Genomic DNA, 14,003 nt, shown 5'->3' on the forward strand with positions numbered 1-14,003 from the left:
GGTCTGAGCCCCGAGCAAGTTGCCTCGGAAGCCCTAATCCGCTCCCGCGGGCTCGCCGAGCGGTCAGTGGCGCACGGCGGCGGCGAGGCTGAAATATGATAATCAGAACAGCTGCGCCGCGCGCCCCGCAGCCAATGGGCGCGGCGCTCGCCTGACGTCCCCGCGCGCTGCGTCAGACCAATGGCGATGGAGCTGAGTTGGAGCAGAGAAGTTTGAGTAAGAGATAAGGAAGAGAGGTGCCCGAGCCGCGCCGAGTCCGCCGCCGCCGCAGCGCCTCCGCCTCGCCAACTCCGCCGGCTTAAATTGGACTCCCCGATCCGCGAGGGCGCGGCGCAGCCGGGCAGCGGCTCTCTGAGCTTTGGCAATCCCAGGGGCCACTATTTCCCACTTAGCCACAGCTCCAGCATCCTCTCTGTGGGCTGTTCACCAACTGTACAACCACCATTTCACTGTGGACATTACTCCCTCTTACAGATATGGGAGACATGGGAGATCCACCAAAAAGTAAGAGGCTATTTTACCTTGTGGGGCTCGGTGTGCTGTTTTTGTGCGGGGGTCTCTCTCAGGCACGGGTGCCAAGGGCTCTTCAGAGTTGGAGTCATTGCCTGGAGAGAGAAAAGGTGGCTTATTCTTTTTGCCGCCACGCCTGCATGCTTGCTGTTGGTTCTGATCTTCGGGAAACTGATCGTACCTTGTGTTTGAATTCTCCTGTGTGCGCTCCAAAACCCTAGCCTCCTGGCGCAAAGGGGTAGTTTCCTCCTCGGGAAGCCAGAGCTTTCGGAGAAGGTTATTCTGTTGCAAAGGTCTGCCTGCACATACAATACCCGGAGATCTGAATTAGCATTAGACTTGCAAAAGAGAACGAGTGACAACTGTATTGATGTCTGCTCTTGCTAACAATATCCAGTCCTGTGTGCTGTTTAAGAGCGTGCTTCATGGAAAATATAGACATCCCTGCGTTCACTTAACGCTTCTAGTCAAAACCTTTTCTTTGACTTGACTTATCCATAATCTTTCCCAATGATTATGGCAAAGAGGGAGGAGGGAGGAAAAAGAAATGCAAAATGAACGGGTTTGATTGCGTGCTACGCTTACAAATGTAGACTACTCAAATCTCATTTTACATATATTCCACCTCCTTTTTAAAATGAGTCAAGGTTTTGATGGCACACTTCAATTACCATCCCAAAGTGCAATACTCTTAAAAAAAAAAAAAAAAAGAAAAAAAAAAAACCCTCCCAGAGTACGCCCTATAAGAGAACGACACTAAAAGTGTGTTTATCTCTGTAGGAAGTAAACGGTTAGTCAATCATGTATTTATTTTCATTTCAGAAAAACGTCTGATTTCCCTATGTGTTGGTTGCGGCAATCAAATTCACGATCAGTATATTCTGAGGGTTTCTCCGGATTTGGAATGGCATGCGGCGTGTTTGAAATGTGCGGAGTGTAATCAGTATTTGGACGAGAGCTGTACGTGCTTTGTTAGAGATGGGAAAACCTACTGTAAAAGAGATTATATCAGGTACGCCATTTATACTGCCTCCTTAATTTTGTGAGATTTTCTCTGTCTCTTCCCACTCCTTATTTATTATTTGATGTGGCTTTGTCTTTTTGGGAAGTTTGCTTTAGTGGGGTCCAGCATGCAAAAGTTACCCTGTAAGTGTGTTACATAAATTAAACTATACTGTTCATTTCACCTTTTTAGGGGGAAGAGCCCCCACAAAACTCAGTAGTGGTTTTCCTAAATTGCATGGTATTGAAGCTTGTTTAATTGCTCTTGGAATTTGTGATGCTCAAATTATTTTCCTTTTCCACCCTCCCCCTTCCAAAACAAAACAAAATTTAAAGATGGATAAGTTGGAGTCTCAAAACTTTAAAAAACAATAGGTTTGGTTTTCATTGTATCGTGCAGTTTTTTCTTTCTTTTTAGTTCAGTATTTTATTAATAACTTACAAATTCTTTGGAGATGTCAATGCAAGACCTGAGCATGTTTAGAGATGCGCTGAAGAACAAATAGAGGTATTGCCCCTTTTACTTTTAGGGTAAGAGCTCCTTCCTGGAAAATTTCAAAACCAACCCAAATATTCCCCGAAAAAAGGCCGGAAATTTAATCTTTTTAAATATTAACCCTTTGGTGACATCTGACTATCTTTTCTTTCTTATCTTATCTGAGCTGATGAATTAGACAGAGCAGATCAAATTGCCCATCATCTGTCTACGAACAATTGGTATATTTAGATAATTGAACAGCTTCCTTTCTCACATTAAAATCTGGTAACTGATAAAATGAGTGAATTGCCCATACTGAAAGACTAAAACCACATGAAGAACTTTCTGAGTTTTTTTTCTTTCAATTTATTCTGCATCTAAACTTCATGCTTTGCTAATCTCAAATTTTCTCTGACCTGTGTATATATACTATGTCAGAAACTTCATTTTCTGCCTTAGGAAGCCAGTAGAATTTCTAAAGGAAACTTTATTATTTTAGTAACAAACAGAAGTGATAATATCCTCACTGTTAGGTTAAATAATATCAAAATATTATATGTATTTAAAAATTCTTTTCCAGTGGCTATTAACAGTAATTAGTTTTTGTAAATCATAGAGTTTCTGGAGCTGTGAACTTATATTAAAGTTTAGTCAAAATTTAAGTATGCAGTCACAATTTTTTCCTGCTCACTTAGTGTCCAGCATTTTTTCTTATTTTAAAATCATGAAGTAGAGAGAATAATCTTCATAGGTAAAACTGAACAGGAAAAAAAAAGTTATTAATACTTTGGTGGAGGGGGAGAGTGGGAGGAAATAGAGGGAGGGGGAACTGGAGAAAGGGGGAGGGATTTTCCAAATTGTTTGGTCAGAGGCAAGGTAAAGTCTTCATCCTATGAAATGGAAGATCTCACATAGAGTAGGCGGAGGGAGGAAAAACTTGAATCTACCTTCTAACCTCTGACAAACGAGCTGGTTTCATTGTTTACTTGATTGGTGTGTGAACTCAAGATTCTGAAGGGGGAGAGCTCACTTCAAACCTCCGGGAGTATCTTTACTTCTGTGGAGATAGTGTTTTGCTCAACTGCATACAGACCTGCATGTGCCTAATTCTGGATACACGTTTGCAGGAGCCAATCGCTTTTACCTTGTCCTCTCCACTCTCTCTCAGCTGTGTGTGTGTTGTGTGTGTGTTCCTTTGAAATCCTGTAGTTGTAAAAGCTGAACAGAGAGACCATTTAGATTTCCGAATGCCTTTCTCCCCTTGGGGGAGCGAGCTGCTCCCCTTCCCCCCTTTGTGTGGATCTTTCCTTCTCTCCCATTCTCTCTGTTTGTAGGAATGCCCTCACTTCTGTTATTACTGACACATGGAGAGGGGGCCAGGGCAGTACCACCTAGGCGGAACCTACAAGGATTGTCCCTTGGTAAGGAAAGGTCAGCGAGGAAAACCTTAGAAGTGGGTCTTTCCATTTTCCTGGCGGGTCATGGCTCTCAAGCAAAGTGAAATAGAGGTAGATGCTTCAGCAACTTGAAAAAGATTGAGGGAGCAGAAGCAGATTTTTAAAATAACAAACGGAAGAATGGAAAGGAAACTTTCTGTTAACGTTGTTGCCTGAGGAAAAAATCCTTAGGGGAAAATTGCAACGTGCCTGTGGTGCAGAAAGGGATCTGGAAACCCTCAGAGGTTTCATTTTGTTGTTCTGCTTGTGCATTTGTGTGTGTTTGCAAATCGAGTGGGGTGACAATCTCACTCCTCAACCTCTTTTTCTCTTGGAAAGAGGAGTTTTTGTTGCAGTTTTAGAGACATTTCTAGCAGCAGAAATTGGAGGATAGAGAGGAGAAAGTGTGGGACCAGTGGCTACTAGAGTCCCCTTGGACGCCCTCCTGCCAGAAGCTGCAAGGGCCACCCTGGGACTGGGCGCTGCAACCGCGGCCCAGGTTTCAAACACATCAAACATTTTTTCTTGGTACCGACCGAGACATAGAGGTTCATAGGAAAGGAAAAGGGAGTAAAAGAAAGGGAGAGGGAGGAGAGAGAGAAATCGAATCATTTCTATCCTCCCACTGCCAGCGAGTCTGCTAATGCTGACTTCAGTGTCTCAGGGCGTTGTGGCCGGCGTCGCTGGCAATCTTGGGCCAGGGCAGTGCCCGCCTGAAGTGACCCCCTGTCCCTGTGCTTCTCTCCCGGCCCCGGGCTCGGCCCCCGCGCAGGTTGTACGGGATCAAATGCGCCAAATGCAGCATCGGCTTCAGCAAGAACGACTTCGTGATGCGCGCCCGCTCCAAGGTGTACCACATCGAGTGTTTCCGCTGCGTGGCCTGCAGCCGCCAGCTCATCCCGGGGGACGAGTTCGCGCTGCGGGAGGACGGGCTCTTCTGTCGCGCCGACCACGACGTGGTGGAGAGGGCCAGCCTGGGGGCCGGCGACCCGCTGAGCCCCTTGCACCCGGCGCGGCCGCTGCAGATGGCAGGTACTCCTTGGCCCGGAGGGAGGCGCGGCTCGCCCGGCTCGGGGAGGCAGGCGCCGGGCTAGGCCAGCGCCGCCCCTGCCAGCGCGCCGGCGGCCGCAGCAACCCTGGGAGCCACAGTGCGGTCGCTGCGACGGCGGCGGCGGCCGGCAGTCAGATGAAGTGTTCTGGGTGCAGTTTGCACTGTGCTTCCCTCTTTTGCAGCAAAGTTTAATGCACTCGCTGTGCCCTTGACTCCTCCAGCACACCTACACGTCTGTGTGTCTATATATGGGTACACGTGAATGTACACCACTTGTGCACACCTGTATACACACGCCCAAACAGTACTTCCAGTTCACCTTGGCCTCCAAACCGTGGCTTACTGAAAACGGGCTTCAGCTCCCCGCCAGGTAGTCTCCCTAGGGGTGGAGCTCTAGGCCCTTGGAGCTTCCTCCTTTAACCCAATGAAGGAAGCTTAGGTGGCCTTAAGTCGTTTGGCCTCTCAAATCCTGTTTCCTTGCGAACTGCCCCACACTCCAAAACATTTTTAAAATTTATTTTTATCCTTTTGTGAGAGAATGGACCTGAAAAGATACAGTCTTAACTGCAGGCCGTTGCACAGAGCTGTAATTTAAAACTGTCAACAAGCTGATCTGCAGTAATTGCCTTTTAAAGGGAGCCTGCCTCTTTAAACCATTCATTCTACGTGATTTGGTGACAATTTCATCTTCGAGCCTGTCGCTGTAACACTAAATTGACCCCATAGGTGTTGACCTGACCCTAGGGGGTCCTGGAAGGTGCAGAATTTGTACCATACCGTTCAGAGGGCCCTTTCCCAGGAAGGAGAGTAGAAACAGAGCAAGGTTGGCCAGGAGGAGGGCCTGGGTAAGAAGGCAGACAATGTTTCCAAACCTGCCTTCTGGTCATAGATTGGCCCTGGTGCGTTTTTGAAGTATCAATTATCACTAAACACTGGCAGTGAGAAAACTACAGCTCTCCCCCGTCTGCTTCCTGGCAGCTCTCAGAATACTGTCCTGGGGGATGTGTGACTAGTTTGCACTGCGGCAAAGCCAGAGGTGGCAAATTCTGTTCCGTGCAACCTGTGCCCTGTTGTGAGGAAACACAGAAGAGGCCGGAATATTCGGAGGGAATCAGGAGACAGAACACTTCCCAGCTGGCGTTTATCTGGAGCCCAGGCAGCTCAACAGTTTCGGTTTTCCTTTGCTTGGTGTCAGCTCATCTCAGGAGTATCTAGGTAGATTTAGTACTAAGAAAGGTCGAGGACTGGAGAGATGGCTGAAATACCGAATTTCTTTAGCCCTTGGACATGACTGTCCTCTCAGGACTGAAGTTCAAGGCTTTCTGGCAGAATCCTGCTCGGGCTTTGTGTTGCAGATATCCCCGCTGGTGTAGTGTCTCTGGCCCTCACTGGGGTGTTCTGCCTCTCCTTCCCTAGTACCGTCTGTGGCCTTCACCCCAGAGCCTGGAGGTGGGGGGTACTCGGGGTAACCTGGGCCCAGTCTGGGTACGAGGAAAGGAGAGGAGGGAGGAGAAATGAGGTTGAAAGATGCCGCCCCTGCTGCGAGCCGGGGGGCAGACCCTGAGACGTGCGCCCCTTTGCTTAGGCTGTGTTGACACGAGCAGGGGCGGAGGCTGGGTTCCGGGCCCGGATTACTCAGCATTGACCTCTGAGATTAGAGAGCGAGATATTATTCTCCCTTTCGCTCCCCTCAGCCCCACCTCTGCCGCCCTGCTTTGTCTCTTGAGGCTGCAAAGCCCTGGCCGTCGTCCGGGAGGGCGCGGGCGGGCGAGGGGACCGGCCAGCGCTCACAGCGCTCCTTGCCCCGCAGCCGAGCCCATCTCCGCCCGGCAGCCGGCCCTGCGGCCCCACGTCCACAAGCAGCCCGAGAAGACCACCCGCGTGCGGACTGTGCTGAACGAGAAGCAGCTGCACACCTTGCGGACCTGCTACGCCGCCAACCCCCGGCCCGACGCGCTCATGAAGGAGCAACTGGTGGAGATGACCGGGCTCAGCCCCCGCGTCATCCGAGTCTGGTTTCAAAACAAGCGGTGCAAGGACAAGAAGCGGAGCATCATGATGAAGCAGCTCCAGCAGCAGCAGCCCAATGACAAAACTGTGAGTGGCCCTGGGGCCGGGCAGGGGACGCGAGGGGGAAGCAGAGGAGGCCCGCGGTTTCCATCCTGCTCCGGAGCAGGAGCCCGGAGACGACCCCTCACCCCACCCCCCGGGAGAGGCAACCGGCGCCGGGCCGCCCGCGGGGACCGGGGACCGGGTGGTCCGGAGGCGCCTGTTGCAGGTTGGAGCCCGCGTGGGTGGGCTCCTGACCTTCAACCTCGCCCCCACCCCGGAAGCGGAAGGACGCGGCACCCCCTGTGTGGGCAGGCGGCCGCGAGGCCTGGCCCTGGTTATGCCAAGTTCACGTCGATAGTTCCCCACGCACCAAAGAGGAGGGAGGGACAAGTCCCTGATTTCCTTATCTAATCCAGGGGTTCGGTGGGTGGTCACCCTGGGAGCCCCCTGGGCGCGCCCCGACACTGGGCGAGGCGTGCACAGCGCCTTCAGGCCGGGGAGGTCCCTGCCAAACGGGGCACCCTCAGCTCGAGGTCAAGCCCAGGCCCCGGAGACGTCAGGGCCCCGGGAACTACTATCCGCCGTCATCCCCGGCCCGCGGCAGCACCCATACCGCAGGCCTCCTGGTTAAGTTAAGCTGAAGAGTTTCCTTTGGTTGTTTTTTTTTTTTTTTCGGTTTTTACTGCTTCGGCCCTATTTTTAAATGCCATAAAACCCGCTGCCATTAAACTTGGCAGGCCCGGCATGCCTGGGCCAGGGCACTTTCTAAGTTGGTTAGTGCATAATAGCACAATAGCCTCCAGACCCAAACGCTTCTGGGTGGGGTAGGGGTTGGCTCTGCGGGGAGAACTGCCTGGAGAAAATCTAACCAAAAATCTCCCTAGCTGAAACTGCCCGGAAAACCACGGTGTCTAGAGGCTGAAGGGAGGCCTGTCCTGCCTAGCTTTCTGCTTCTGGGATGCTATGGCCTGGGAAGGCACACGGGAGGAATTGGGATGAGCGGTGAATGTATGGGGAAAGAAGAAAGTCATAGTAGTATTTGGTTTAATAAGCTCCAAGCTGATGTAACAGTCCAGCCCACAGAAGCAGAAAAACAAAACACCAAAAAACAACACTGAACTCGGGCTAACATCCGTACGTGCAGCAGATTAAGTGAGTCAATAAAGGCCACTATATAGATAAGATAATACCAGGGTATATTTGCTTAGCCTGTGCAGACAATGGAGGGAGGGAGTTTGCTCATTAACATGTTGGGATTGGGGGGGCCTATTCACAGAATATCCAGGGGATGACAGGAACTCCCATGGTGGCTGCCAGTCCAGAGAGACACGATGGTGGCTTACAGGCAAACCCAGTGGAGGTGCAAAGTTACCAGCCGCCTTGGAAAGTACTGAGTGACTTCGCCTTGCAGAGTGACATAGATCAGCCTGCTTTTCAGCAACTGGTAAGTGTCAGCTCCCGGAGTGAGGAGGCTGAATCTCCAACAGAAAGGAGATTCTGGTTTAACTGTCACACAAGGAAAGATTCAGCCTGGAGAGTGCCTCCCTGGCTTCGGGGTTGGGGAGGGATGAAGGAGGTGTGAAGAGGAGGAGGCAAGCAAGCAAGGAAAACAAAGCTCTTGTGAGTGTTTTCTATGCGAGTTCATAATTTGACCAAATAGGTTGAATTTTCTATCATTCAGGCCTGCCTTGAGGGATTAACTTCAAGATGTCTAAGTAAACAGACATGCACGGGAGGGTGTACAGGGTTGCAAAATCATACATCTTAGACTTTTAGAGTTGGAAGGGACTTTAGAGATCACCTTGGCATTTTGATCAGCAATTAGTAAATTTACTCCCTCAGCTCCTAGAGAATGGTATATTTAAGGACCTAAGTCAAGGTGATTGTAATAATAATCAGTGTTGTAATACATAATCAAAGTTATTATCAGTGGGCAGCAGGCACCTGTCTGGGTACAGTTTTCAAATATATCAGTAAAGAGTTCACTTATTCAAAGATATGACTGATACTTTTTGTTACTATATCCCTTTCTGGGACTATCTTAATCTAAAATGTACAACTGCTTAAACATTTTTAAGTGTATGAGTTTGGATGTCAGATGCAGTCACATACTGTGGGACATGTATAGCAAAAGGAACATGAGTTCCACCAATCAGAGAGATAATGTGTAAAAACCTGTTTTAGCATTAGTATGTTTTATACATCCAGAGAAGAGAAATTAACTCACCTTTCACCTACAAAAGGCATAAGGGTCAAGATAAATAAGATTATTAAATGTATGTCCTTTGTGATATGGTATATGTACATATATGACTTTTTCTTAAATAGTAAACAGCCTATAGAACCTTGCTCTGTAAAACAAAATCTACCCTAAAAACTTGTTCCTTTCTTTGAAAATAAGGCTTTAGTTGAGGTTAGCTTTTTACCCTCACATTTACCTGGAGGGCATTTTCTTTCTCTGTGGCAACTGTTAGGTAATAGGCCAGAAGTACTGGTTAAAAGGGGTGGCCCAGGTTTATGTTTGTACGTGGGCCATCCTAGAGGCTTGGCAAATTTGAGAAGTCCCTTGACCTCACAGCAGGAAAGTTTAATAGGGTAGAAGGGAAGGTAGACTCTGGAATTAGGAAAAAGAACTTATTTTAAAGTCAGATTAATCTTATGAGTTATTTGAGCGAAACCTGGATCATAGAAGGCAGGTAAGGGGAGGGTTTAGGGCAGCCATGTGTTTGCACCTTCTGAAACTTTAGTGTCAGATGAGAGCAGTGGAAGGGAAGCCAAGGCAGGAGGCGGGGGATGGGGGCAGGGTGGAGAGGGAGGTTTACAGCAGCAACACAATACTTTCGGCTTAAAAGAAGGAGCCAGATATTTATAATGCAATGACCTTATAACATGAGTCTCCTCTCAGAAGAGCCCAATTTAAAGAGAGAGAGAAAGACAGAGAAAGGCCAAAAGGCAGCAGGACCAACAACAAAGAAGCAAGCCCACTCTGTGAACCCTCTGAGGAGTTAATCGTTGTTCTGTGGAGCCTCCTCTGAATCTCCCGTCACACGATCTGAGTGTGTGTTATGGATTTTCCAACTCAAGAAGAGAGGCTTTGATGCCTAGAGACTGAGAACTCACCTGCTCCCAGGGCAACATGTAGCCAGCAGGATAATTTTATTTCGAGCATGCATGGTAGAGTTGCAGTGCCATTTTACAGTGGGAAACACATTTGTTCTTAAATAATTTAATGCAACATAATGTTGGGAATTCAGTTTCAGTTAAAACAGAGATCTCTTGGAAGATGGGAAAGCGAGAGGATTTCTTTTCAAGTTCTTTTCCTTGTAGGCTTTCTAAAATTCAATTATATATGCAGATATCTCTATCTACATATCTATCTACACACACACTTGTACGTACATACGTATGACGAGTGTGCAATCCTTTTATGAATACGATCACAGCCTCCTTTATTCATTTCTCAACCTTCTATGCAGGTCAATTTTTCAGAAGGAGGACCGGGCTCTAATTCCACTGGCAGTGAAGTGGCATCGATGTCCTCTCAGCTCCCAGATACACCTAACAGCATGGTAGCCAGTCCTATTGAGGCATGAGGAGAGGAACATTCATTCAGATGTATTTTTTTCCCTGTTGGAGAAAGTGGGAAATTATAATGTTGAACTCCGAAACAAAAGTATTTAACGACCCAGTCAATGAAAACTGAATCGAGAAATAAATGCTCCATGAAATGCACGAAGTCTGTTTTAATGACAAGGTGATATGGTAGCAACACTGTGAAGACAATCATGGGATTTTACTAGAATTAAACAACAAACAAAACCCAAACCCAACATACGCTATCCAATGACCTTAGGAGTACTGAAAAAAAAAAAAAAAAAGACGTTTTTAAAACGTAGAGGATTTATATTCAAGGATCTCAAAAAAAGCGTTTTCATTTCACTGCACATCTAGAGAAAAGCAGAAATAGAGATTTTCTAGTCCATCCTATTCTGAATGGTGCTGTTTCTATATTGGTCATTGCCCTGCCAAACAGGAGCTCCAGCAAATGAGCAGGAAGAGAAAAACTGGCCTCGGCTGAAAGAGTCCTCTCAGGAAGGCGGAGCTGCGTTGGTTCGCGATGTTTTTAGTTGACTTTAACAAGGGGTTAATTGAAATCCTGGGTCTCTTAGCATGTCCTGTAGCTGGTTTCTTTTTTACTTTCGCCCCTCCCCCCCCATTTTTTTTGAGATCCATCCTCTATCAAGAAGTCTGAAGCGACTTTAAAGGTTTTTGAATTCAGATTTAAAAACCATCTTATAAAGCATTGCAACAAGGTTACCTCTATTTTGCCACAAGCGTCTCGGGATTGTGTTTGACTTGTGTCTGTCCAAGAACTTTTCCCCCAAAGATGTGTATAGTTATTGGTTAAAATGACTGTTTTCTCTCTCTCTGGAAATAAAGAGGAAAAAAAGGAAACTTTTTTTTTGTTTGCTCTTGCATTGCAAAAATTATAAAGTAATTTATTATTTATTGTCGGAAGACTTGCCACTTTTCATGTCATTTGACATTTTTTGTTTGCTGAAGTAAAAAAAAAGATAAAGGTTGTACCGTGGTCTTTGAATTATATGTCTAATTCTATGTGTTTTGTCTTTTTTCTTAAATATTATGTGAAATCAAAGCGCCATATGTAGAATTATATCTTCAGGACTATTTCACTAATAAACATTTGGCATAGATAAATAAATAAACGCAATGATTCAGGGTCCCTCTTTTATATGTTTACAAGTAAGCCGTTAAAATGTCTGAAATTAAGGACTGCATGTGAATTGGGGTAAACTGACATACAATAGGTGTGATATTTTATTGCAAATACTTAAAGTTGAGCTTGCAAGTTTGCATTTCAGTAGCTGGATCAAAACTGGTTGAAAGCTTTTAGTTCTCAGCTGTGATGATGTTACTGGTTTTTTGAAATGAGATGCTGTCCTCTGTCCTGCCCCCACCTTTGCTTCCTCCTCTTTTCTTGCCCTACTCCCCCTACCTCACCCAAAATAGGAAGAGGGTCCAGCTTAAAATGAGTTTTGATTCCGAGTCACTATTTTATTTTCTTAGAGTAAGTGCTTTATACCAAAGTCTCCTGCTTAGGATTGTTGAAATGACCCATATTTCAAGTATAAGCTCCTGCTAAAAGAGAGGCTTTCTGCCTAGTCAGTGAGGTATGACCATTATTTACCAGTGGCGGCTGTCAGCCGATTGAGAAATGCTGCTTTATTTGCGCAGGAAGAACAGGCCGAGAGAGGAGAGAGTTTCTCAGCAATTCCCAGACCAGTCAGTGTGTGTCTTTTCTTGCCTCTCCCCCCATCCCTGCCCCCAGCTTGTTTCTTACCCTCCTCCTTGTCTCCTTCTCCCCCAACTCCAATTCCAAAACCTTTGGAAGGGTGACTGGCTGGGGTGGAGAACCGCGGCGGAGGCTCCGTTGGGGACCCATCTTTTATGGGATGGGGGCCGGGTCGCGTGCTCTGCAGGCCCCCATCGGTGGGGTCGCAGTTACGTGCACGTGCCCTCTAACACCTTTTCCCCCCTCTGACATTTAGCAATAGTTCCTGTGCGGGAGCCAGAACCCAGGGATAGATAAATGGCCCTACCCGAAATCAGGCTTATCGGTGCTTCTTCGTTTGCGGGTGTAGAGTTAGGATTTGCGGCTCCACCCTGTCCCCTCTCCTTCGTCCTCCCCCACCCCCGCCCCCCCGATGATACTTTGACTCTTTAGAAACTGGATTCCTTTGTAAAGCGCGAGTGTAATGCCGTTCTAAATATCTGACAACTCAATAAATATGAACGCTAACGTACCCTAATCGTGTGTCTTGTGGCGTGTGCCCCTTCGGACCCCTGACCGGGAGCAGGGCAGAGGCTGGGCTGGAGACGGAGACCGGGCGAGCCCCACGGCTCCCCAGCTCTCAAGTCGCTTTCACCCTCTCCAAACCTGCCGCAAGTCGGGAAACGAGCCTCAATTAGGCTTTTGTTTGGCATCGTTCTACATAACGGGTTAATTACAGGCTCTAACGTGGGGGCAGAGAGAAAACAAACTTTGCATTGAAAATGTTACAGTGCATTAGACATGCCCGTTGATTACTTTGATTGTTGTGTCTAATTCTTGACAGAGGGGTAATAATTTGGCCGGCGGTAATAATGGCTTGTAGTCGTCTGTTGAGAAAAACAGGAGTTATGTCTTAACTTACACGGATCTTCTCCGGGAAAGGCTTCTCCCCTCCCCCTTTTCTCTCCTGTCTCTCTCCTCTAATCTCTTTCTCTGGACTTGACTCTTTTAGCTTCCCATTTAATATTTCTATTTGTCTGCCTTTTCAGTTTTACTTTTTCCTCACCATCATACCGGGATGGCTGATTAATAAGTGCAAGGATGGCAGGTCCAACGTGAATATTGGTGTCAGGAGTGCAGTTACTGATCGCCCACGCCTTGGTTTGGAAACCATTAAATCCCCTTCCTCAGTCATAGCCTCTGGTGGCCTCTTGAGAATGTTAGGACCTAGAGATGGAAAAAACTTCATTTGGGTTTTGAAGGCAATGGAGGAACTTAGGTGAGGCACACATCTTTGTGATGCTTTTTTATCCTGACATTTATTTCTAAGATTAGGAGTATGGAGGGGGGTGAGGGAGGAGGTGATGTTTTACATATATAGATGTCAGTCTATTCTGAAGTCCACAGCTTGAATTTAAGTACAGTAATTTGGGAGGGGAGTGAGGAATGATTTGGTTTCACTTGCTAGATTCGGGATATTTGTTGCCTGATGGCTGAGAATGGATTGATGGGTGGATAGCATTCTAGTTCTTGTATTATTCATATGAAAGGTGTGTTCCCTTCTAGACTCCTCAGCGTGTGCTCTAAAATGTGTAGCTGAAATGTCTTCTTGTTTGCAAACCATCTCTTGCACATACTCTCCTTTCCCCTGCACACCTCTGGAGACTGAGTTTTGAGCTGTGCTCTAATGAAATTCCTCCTGTTTGCTATTATCTTTGATCCTCCCTCCCTTATTACTCTGACTTCTTCCTTCTGGACATTATGACTCATTTCCTCCAGCTTCTGCGAGCTAAAATTTAATGCAACTAAAAACATCTAGGACGCTCTCCTTAAATCAGGGAATCCTTATCAATATCTATACTCTAAAGACAGAATTTCTTTTCTCTATTGTTTCAGAGCAATGACATCTTCTATTTCAGTCTAGTACCTCTCTCTTTCCCTTTCATCAAATGGACCTAGTTTTCTTACCATTAAAAAGAGTTCCTTTCTAAGAATCATATTTGAAGAGATTTATTTCTTCATTGAAATAACATTTCTGGTTATTTGAGATTCTTTGTGGGTGTACCCACTTAACCAATTCACAGTTTTTTGGAGTTCAAGATTAAATAGATGATTTTGTGATGCTCTGCTGCTATTCACCCTGATCAACTTGTTAAACTCATATATTGACCTCTTCTTTTG

General features: G+C 46.7%; 1 protein-coding gene across 1 annotated transcript; it reads left to right on the forward strand.

Annotated features, from left to right (window-relative positions):
* The first annotated feature begins 254 nt into the window (after positions 1-254).
* ISL1 (ISL LIM homeobox 1) lies at positions 255-11,424 on the forward strand. The gene is made up of 6 exons (XM_004422798.3): positions 255-504; positions 1,333-1,522; positions 4,199-4,458; positions 6,288-6,574; positions 7,806-7,973; positions 10,006-11,424. Exons 1-6 carry the CDS (start codon positions 477-479, stop codon positions 10,120-10,122), a joined length of 1,050 nt encoding a protein of 349 aa, XP_004422855.1. The 5' UTR covers positions 255-476; the 3' UTR covers positions 10,123-11,424.
* The last annotated feature ends 2,579 nt before the right edge of the window (positions 11,425-14,003 follow it).

The sequence above is a fragment of the Ceratotherium simum genome, chromosome 18 (genome assembly GCF_057802395.1).
Source record: "Ceratotherium simum simum isolate JZ-2026a chromosome 18, ASM5780239v1, whole genome shotgun sequence".
Lineage (NCBI taxonomy): Eukaryota > Metazoa > Chordata > Mammalia > Perissodactyla > Rhinocerotidae > Ceratotherium > Ceratotherium simum.

Bases quoted from the DNA above. Each gene is read 5' to 3' on its own strand.
- ISL1 (XM_004422798.3), top strand. From the start codon at position 477: ATGGGAGACATGGGAGATCCACCAAAAA. The intron at 6,575-7,805 runs GTGAGTGGCCCT...GCCTATTCACAG, and splicing joins AGCAGCCCAATGACAAAACT to AATATCCAGGGGATGACAGG. The intron at 7,974-10,005 runs GTAAGTGTCAGC...CCTTCTATGCAG, and splicing joins AGCCTGCTTTTCAGCAACTG to GTCAATTTTTCAGAAGGAGG.